The sequence below is a fragment of the Trachymyrmex cornetzi genome, unplaced genomic scaffold, assembly GCF_001594075.2.
Source record: "Trachymyrmex cornetzi isolate Tcor2-1 unplaced genomic scaffold, Tcor1.1 scaffold193, whole genome shotgun sequence".
In the NCBI taxonomy this organism is placed as follows: Eukaryota; Metazoa; Arthropoda; class Insecta; order Hymenoptera; family Formicidae; genus Trachymyrmex; species Trachymyrmex cornetzi.
The window spans coordinates 163,969-173,166 of record NW_017296561.1 but is presented as its reverse complement, the minus strand read 5'-3'; the positions used below and the strand labels follow the sequence as shown (position 1 = coordinate 173,166).

The 9,198-nt window shown below is 31.5% G+C and overlaps 1 protein-coding gene across 1 annotated transcript in view; it reads left to right on the top strand.

Annotated features, from left to right (window-relative positions):
• The window catches only part of LOC108759549 (major facilitator superfamily domain-containing protein 6), a 12,984-nt gene extending 4,787 nt beyond the window's left edge, over positions 1–8,197 (top strand). Inside the window, exons 2-9 of the mRNA XM_018505039.1 lie at positions 4,604–4,911; positions 5,222–5,564; positions 5,723–5,913; positions 6,000–6,136; positions 6,205–6,317; positions 7,470–7,715; positions 7,883–8,035; positions 8,127–8,197. Coding sequence (XP_018360541.1) covers positions 4,604–4,911; positions 5,222–5,564; positions 5,723–5,913; positions 6,000–6,136; positions 6,205–6,317; positions 7,470–7,715; positions 7,883–8,035; positions 8,127–8,197 — 1,562 coding nt within the window. The remainder of the gene's footprint in view (positions 1–4,603; positions 4,912–5,221; positions 5,565–5,722; positions 5,914–5,999; positions 6,137–6,204; positions 6,318–7,469; positions 7,716–7,882; positions 8,036–8,126) is intronic.
• Positions 8,198–9,198: the final 1,001 nt, after the last annotated feature.

Sequence of the window (9,198 nt, the reverse complement as noted above, 5' to 3'; positions counted from 1 at the left end):
TTAAGTATTTTCTCTTTAATTTCTCTCTCTCTCTCTCTCTCTCTCGATAGTATTTGTTACTTTAAGCTTCAGTGAAAGTAATATCCCAAATATTGTTAAAAAGTAATAAGAATAAATGTATGTTTTTTGCATTTTAAAAAACTATGGCCATCATACTCGAGTTTACCCTAATAGTAGGAACGCTCCTGAGATGAAACGGTACGCGCGTTGTTTACAAGCATCCGATGATTCGTTGTTAGGCAATGCGCGGCAAGAGGGGAACAGTGGGAGTCGCCAACGAAATCGAGCCGAAATGTGCAACTAAATCCCAGCTCTGGCATATACATATATGTATATATGCAAATATGTATAATATATATTTCAAAAATATATGTATATATATTATCTAGCCGAATTCTTATTCAAAAGAATATATAGTTTTGACGAAAGAATTGATACCTTTTTTGAAATTATGAGTATGAGGTATCCATTAGGTGCTTTAAATATTGAATAAAACTGTATCGAAATAAGATGCCATTTTTGAAACTTTGATTATTAATAACTTTTTCACGGAGGGCGAGCGACGGCTAAAACATGTTGGAGGTCACTCAGGGTCATGACCTTGACAACATATATCAAGATCAAGGTCATTGGAGGGAGGTCTCAGGTCCCCTAATCGGTACTTTTACCTTAATTAGTAAAGTAGTTTTCTAAGAAAAACTTTTTTTGTAAATCGAGTAACTATTTATACATCACAATATAACAATTACAGTCTGTTTAATAAGAGCGTACGGTTTCGCACTTCATTAATAGATTAACTGTATTCGGAATCAAGCAATCGTTGTCTAATAGTATTAAGGCTCACATCTATACCCTTTTTCAAAATAAAAGATTTTTTGCTTGTCGTATAATGAACACCCAGGATTTTTCTCAAATATCTTGATGATAGTTTTGTCGTCCTTTTTCGTCGTTGACCGTCGGGTGCCACGTTCCGGCAGATCGTCGACATTTTTTGTTTCGTTGTAACGTTTCACCCACTTCCTGACGAATTCTTCTGACTTTTTCATGTAGCGCCCGGCAGCTGCATACGACATTTTCGGTCGTCCTTTCGGATGTGTGCAAAGGAACACTGCTTCAAAGCGACTTGCATACGCAGCACTCATTATAGTTATTTGCTCTGTTACAGTCAAAACAAGTCACCACTACCTATATGACCTCAAAGCATTCTTCCGAACTGTTCAGAGAATTGGAAAAACCAAACTTAACATCTGTACGTCATCTATTAATGAAATGCGGAACCGTACGCTCTTATTGAACAGACTGTATGTGGACTCTTGTCTGAAATATTGTTAACCTCTTAATTCTTTTAATTTGTTCTTGTTTGATTTATGTACATAGTTTGTAACTAAATCACTATTTTTGATTGATATACGTTACATTATTACATTTCAGTTTTCCGATCAGTTATGCTAATTACAAGTTTGTCTTGTTTGTCTACGTTTTCACGATTTAACGGCAAAATGACTGTAGTCTGCACATTACTGTTACGGTATAATAATTGCTCTTTACGTTTTTGAAGATCATTTATACACTGAGAAAAATGATCTGTACGGTCCTATAATATATTATATTATTTAAAAAATGATCTGGTTGGATTAAACAGTAATTCTGATAGAAAATGGACGAATCAGAATTTTCTGGTTATATCTATTAGAATTCTAGTTGAGATAACTAGAATTCTGATTAATATAATTATTCTGGTAAAAATAAGAATTCTAGTAGATTTTACTAGAAATATAGTATCAACCAGAATTCCGGTTATCTCAACTAGAATTCTAATAAATTTAACCAGAGAAATTTCTGATTCGTTCATTTTCAACCAGAAATTTTTTTCAGTGTACTAGTCTAGCGTTTTCGGCAGGGCTGGATAATATTTAAAATAGTTCTATTTTAAATATGTATTTAAAATGGAAATGGCATTTTGCATTTTCCATTTTAAATAGTTTTTGGAAAATCATTTTCATTTTACATTTGAAATGGAATCATGTCTATCATTGAATCATTTATAAAATAAATAAATGCCAAATGGTTTTTCTACGTTTTCACAAATTTTCCCTAGAATCATTAATGTATAAGAAGAACCGAGTCCCATGATTGACCAAAGATTTTTACGAATATTCAAACAAACTGCAAATTAAACTGTAAAAAGAAAATTAATTCCAGACAGACCATAAATATCAAATCTTAATAAAAAAATATTTGTTCCAGCTTTATATAAAATACATAGATTTCTAAAAATGTACAGTGGCGTGCAAAAGTTTCTGGCCAGTGACATTTTATATTTTAATTTATAAAAAAAGCCTGATAAAATTTTAACCATTATTGCGTATCAGTACAAGATATGGATAACGAAATCTTGTACTAACGTCTGATAATGACTAAAATTTTCTTGGGCTTTTTTAAAATAAATTAGAGTGTACAAAATGTCACTAGTCGGTAATTTTTGCACACCACTGCATATTAACATTTAATTTTAACCGTAACCAACACTTCTCGTATTAATTTTATTTATTCAAGTAAACGGCCCCATTTCCAAATCATAATATTAAAAAATTTGAAATATTTCTCGTCAGAAGTACTTTATATATAATACTGTAGTCAGGACTTAGAATTCCATTGAAAATGAATTTCAAACATAAAATACTTTTAAAAAATGTATACCACCTTGGCGGAAAGTTTTTATGAAAAACTGCATAGAGTGAAACAAGATCTTAGAAATTTTTTATTTTTCGTAGATCTTCGTAGTGAGACGTAGAGTAGCGTTGTTTGTTTGAAAAACCAAGAAATCCTTCGCCCTCAAACAACGTCACTCTACATCTACAAATATCTATGAAAAACTATAGATTTCTGAGACTAACAAACTTCACTCTATGTCCTACTACGAATGTCTACGAAAAATTAAGAATTTCTAAGATCTTGTCTCAATCTATATAGTTTTTTGTTGTACTTTTTTATAAAAAATTTTGTTCGCTAGGGCAGGAAAAACTATTTTGCATTCGAAAACTATTTAAAATACCCATTTATCCATTTTACATTTAAAATAGATTCAAAAAACCTATTTTGCATTTTGCATTTTAAATACACATTTTAAAAGTAAATATTTTACAATTAGTATTTTAAATGGAATTAAAAAGGCATTTTACCCAGGCGTTTTGACATTTTTATGCGAATATAATTGTAATGATGTTATTAGTGATGAATTAGTGGCTACGTTCGAAAATATTTGATTGAAGTTGGGAAAGAAAACAAAGTTGGCAGTATTAGAAATTATCAACGCTGCGTTTCGTTTCTCCCGTAACCCAGTGAGAAATAATAATGGAATCGACATCGAATCAATTCGAAATCGAAATCATCAAATCGACGTCCAATGAAATTGAAATTGATATGACATCAATTTCAATTTCATTTCTCATTGGACAAGAGCGCATAAAATATATCGATTTCAAAGGAGAAAGTTATTTGAAATCGATAGATATATTTTATGCACCATTACGTTGATCTCCCAGCGGGAGAAACGAAACACAACATTGGTAATTTCCAATACTGCCAATTTTATCTTCTTTCCTAAAACCAACCAAACCTATTTTCGAATGTAGCCAGTAAGAGCGTTTTAGTACTGTTTTAAATTTACTGACGTTTAAATATCTATAATTACTCTTTGACTTTTATATTACATTCGGCTTACAATAATTATCATTTGGTTTAACATTGATGACCTGATATAGGTGTTTGTTATTATGTATGAGGTTTATTAATATTGTTTATTAATTTTAGTATTAAGGTATTTCTCCGAGAAATTGACTTTCTACAAATTTGTTTGAAATTTGGATATTATGTTTAAAATAATTTTATCTATATGCGGTTAAAATAAAAAAAAAACACTCTAGCGGTGCCGAAATGGAGATATTCACCTTTAAAGTTTCAGCTTTTAACATGTAAACTCCTATATCAAGCCTTGCCGAAGTAACGTTTTAATACTTTACGGCGAAAATCTTCTATAGTTTTTTGAAAAAAATAAATATGGAATGTAGAAATATTATAGAAACCTTATTTAAAAAAACAAGGAGCGGCCTAGCGGTGCCGTTCCTGAATTACAGTAGTTTAAATTTGTAATTTGATGGAATTCTCCTTCTCGCACGCCAAGCGGCGATTCAAGGACGTGCTGTTGCCACATTTCAACTATCTTCAGTGTAGATTAGTGTTCGTGCACACAGATGTTTATGCGTGAGCGTATACATTAGTCTCAAGTTTCCCTCTTCAGAGAGCACGCGCGGACGGTTATATTCGTAGGTTGTACGCAATTAATTTTCTAGCGCGATTGTAGCCAAAAAAATACCTTAAACATCTAACTTTGGTTTACAGCCATTTAATTTGTTTTAAAAAACAAATGATTTAGTATTACTTATGTCCAATATAAAAACTTACTATAAATATAAAATATACTATAAGTATATGTACACTTCAGCTAACACATACGCATTACAATAAAAAGATATTAAAAATAAATTTTTATCAGTTAAAAATTACACTGTTAAGTTAATAAATTTAATTATTATTTATCTTATTTTAGGTGTAGCCCCTGTTTTCCCATTTCTACCAGTTTTTGGAAAGCAACTTGGTATTTCACCGTTAATTATTGGTAGCATCAATGCGATTTTGCCTATATTGATTCTAATAATAAAACCAATATTTGGTTTCATCATGGATTATTTTCAAACTTGGAGAAAAGTGATCTTTCTAATATTGCTTGCCATAGCAAATATCTGTTACATTACAATACTCTTTTTACCACCATTACTGGGTCCAATTTTATCAGAATATCACTTTCAAAATGTGTCTTGTGAAACTTTACCGCGTTGCAATATGAAATGCGTAAGTTTTTATCTATATTCCGTAATTTTTTGATATATTTAATAAAAACTTTATGTCACTATTCAATAAAGAATTATTTGAACTTTATCTTAAGCATTCATTTTCAAATTATTTTATGTAATCCAAAAATTTCTAAGTGTTAAGGTTTATAAAACATATTATACATAAAATTTAAAATATATTGTAAATATGTGTAACTTTAAATTTCCTTAAACATTCTATTCTAAAATACGAAATCAATTACATCATCTTTATAATTGTGTTTTACAATAAAAAAATGTGTTTATTTGTAATTTGTTTTTTATTAAAGCGTGCATCAGCAATTGCATCGTGTAATGGTACGAAAGATACTATGTGTCATTGGATATGTGAGAAAACGAATTTTTCCACGCAATTGTCTTTTCATACAGACCAAAACAAAGCAATTATTTCACCAGATACTACGTGCTTATTAAATATAAATGAGATATCATTGTGTCAAGGAAATCTAACGAACAATTATAATTGTAACGTTATCTGTGACAATTTCAAAGATAATCAATATCTGTACATATCTGCAACTTTTTGGAGTTTTGTTGTCTTAATGTGTATTGGCGAAATTGGTATTTTTGTTTTCATCAGTATAAGCGATGCATTTTGCTTTGTCATATTAGGTACGTGACTTTTATAAACATTTTTAGAACTAATTCTCAAAATTTAACTATACTTCCGCAATACTTTTTTACGTAATATTATATATAATATTATATAATATTATGTAGAATAATGTTATACAGAACAATATTATTTTTAACAATGTTTGTCTTCTCAGGACAAGATAAACGGTTGAAATACGGTAAGCAGCGATTATGGGGTGCAGTGGGTTATGGTATTGTTGTATGTTTATCTGGATATATGATAGACTTTTTTTCGCACGACAAAGTCTACAAAAATTATATACCATCAATGCTTCTTATGATCATATTTACTTGCATCGATTTTATTTGTTGTATAAAACTGGAGGTAATTTTATGTATTGTTTAAAATAAAAAATCAATCAATAGTTTTGTTCTTATGTCTTCATGTCTCATCATAGATTTTTATTACAGCTGCCCTTTCAATCACAATCGACAACCATATTGAAGGATGTGTTTACACTTTTGAAATCAAAATCTATCGTTATATTTTTGTGTTTTTCTGGATTTTTCGGCGTCCTTAATAGTATCATGCGAAATTTTTTGTTATGGTAAACTTTTATATCTTGATCGGCGATATTATATTTTCACTTGTATATAATGTAGCTTAATTTTATAGGTATGTTGAAGATCTCTCTATTGTGACTTATATGGACAGAATTAAATTGATAGAAGGTTTGATTGTAGCGGCACAGGCTTTCAGTGGTGAAGTAATATTCTTCTTTTTATCTGGTAACACATTAATTATTTTTATATTACAATTTCATAAATACACGATGTTTACTGCAAAACTAAAATTTTCGGTAAATATCTAGATCAGAGGACCCCCCTCCAATGACCTTGACCTTGACATATGTTGTCAAGGTCATGACCCTGAGTGACCTTCAACAATTTTTAACTGTCGCACGTTATTCGTTAAAAAGTTATGAACAAAAAAAGTTCAGCTATATAACACGAGAATTCCCTGCTTCAAATATGTTTGATAGTCGTGCACTGTAGGGGACATCTGCCAATGACCTTGACCTTGACATATGTTGTCAGGGTCATGACCCAGACGACCTTCAACAAGTTTTAGCATTTAAATTTTAAAATACAGAGTATTCACAGTACATACACCTAGATTAAGAATTTTAATCAATATTTACATTATCTAGTAGATATATTGCACATCAAATATCAAAGAATTTATCAATTCGCTTTAAGGGCGCACGACTCTCATCTTCAACTCTCACCCCCCCCCCCCACCCCCCCCTGCTTCAGGGGCGCACAACTCTCACCTTCGACTCTAACCCCTAATAAGTTGTGCGCCCCTGAAGCAGGGGGGAGAGGGGGTGAGAGTCGAAGGTCAGAGTCGTACGGCCCTGAAGCAGGGGGGAGGAGGGATGAGAGTCGAAGTTGAGAGTCGTGCGCCCCTGAAGCAGGTGGAAGTGAGAGTCGAAGGTGAGAGTCGTACGCTCCTGAAGCAGGGGGAGGGGGTTGAGAGTCGAAGGTGAGAGTCGTACGCCCCTTTGTAGGAGGAGAGTGGGGGTGAGAGTCAAAGATGAAAGCTACCTAAAACTTGTTGGAGGTCTTTCAGGATCATAACCTTGATGACATATGTTAAAGTCGCAGTCGTCGGCGCGGCATCCCCTACAGTGAACAACTATCAAACATATTTTAAAGCAGGGAATTCTTGTGTTATATAGCTGAATTTTTTTTGTTCATAACTTTATAAGGAATAACGAGCGAAGGCTGAAACTTGTTGAAGGTCACTCAAGGTTGTGACCTTGACAACATATGTCAAGGTCAAGGTCATTGTGGAGGGGTCCCCTGATCTAGATATTTACTTTGTTTTCAATTGTTTTCCTTTAATAAATATAATATTGAAATCATTTTATTTTTCAGGCAAAATGTTAAAAAAGCTTGGCTACAGTTATACCTTTACGTTCTGTTTCATATGTTACGCACTTCGGTTAGGCTTAATATCTTTAGCTCCAACGCTGTGGTGGGTTCTTTTTATAGAATTTTTCATGCAGGGGCCATCGTATGCACTCAGTTTTACAGCAGTAATATCGTACGGGAACGTAATAACACCTAATGGTGCTTCAGGTACTGTTCAAGGACTAGTTCAAGGCGTGATTGAAGGTTTAGGTGAGATTCCTTACACAGTACTATGCGTACTTATATTTATCAAGTATTATTTTATCTACAAGAAACTAAATATATAAATAATTTGTAAGAATAATATATGTATACATACATATGTTTTGCCCCTAATTATTATTAATGTTATTACAATTGGTATGAAATGTTACTAGGACTCTCGGTTGGCAGTTTGATAGGTGGTATCTTGTTTAAAAAATTTGGAGGTGTAATGACTCTAAGAATATTTTCAGTATTTGCAGCATTTTCTGCGTTAACATATTTTGTTCTTCACATTTTTTACTTTAAGCAGTTTAAGCATAAAACAGGTGAAGAATTAAATAATTTAGTATTTTAATATACATATAATATACTTCACTAACGCATTTATAAGAGGATAAAAGATTTTCTTTATTGTAGATACACGAAATAATATTAAATGGAAGGAACTTGACAATGCACATAAACACTGTAATATAGTAGATATTTGATACAAATCTTTTTAGTCTTCTTGTAAATTATAAGAAAAATATTGTTATACATTATTTTATCTTTATATCAAGAAAAGACGAATAAAAAATAATTTGAGTATTATATATTAACGCATTTAGAAGAATATATATAATATAACATTAAATTTATATTTTTTTATTATCAACTTTTAATGGCAACTTTTTCAACAATTGTATACTTTTTTTTATTAAAATGTGATTTTTATAGTTTGGTGTTTTTAACTCTTACCGTACTAATATGGGTAACTAGCGACCGAGCGATTCCTGTTCGTGCAAGTTTCTCCCAAGCTCGGTCAACCCAGCGTTTGTTATTGCCGCGTAAAAAAAGTTTGTGATGGGGGGGATCTGTGCGCGTTGGTGCGACCCCGGGCGTCAATCTGCCTATGACTGACGTGCAGTTTAAGGCGTCGTCTACAATACACGAAGTAAAAAGTAAGAGTAAGAAGTTGACCAATCACAGTCGATTATTCTTCTCACATTCGACTGTGATTGGTCAATTTCTTACTCTTACTTCTTACTCCAAGTATTGTAAACGGGCCTTAAGGCGACGTGAGACACTAGTGACCCTTGTGAGTATACGATATTAGCTTTTTTGTGAAAATAAAAATTGTGTCAAAATCATTATAAGTATTCTATTTTCACTCTAAATTAATATCTGAATGTTGTTTTCATTAAACATTTTTTTTTCTATAAAAGAATTATTTATGTTTTAGACAAAATAGATAAAACTGAAGAGGCGAGTCACGCTTTTCTTTACATATTTATCTAAATGTGTATTAAAATTTACATTTTTTAATGAAAAAATACATTATTTTACAACAAAATTAAAAAATACGTATTTTAACTCGATTTTTTCTATATGTCCCTTACTGAAAATAATTCATATTCATGTGTTCAAATAATTCAACTTTTTGTAGAATTCGAAGTTCTAGTATTTTTTTTTTTCATAACTTCATATCTAAACTACAAAACCCTGGAGT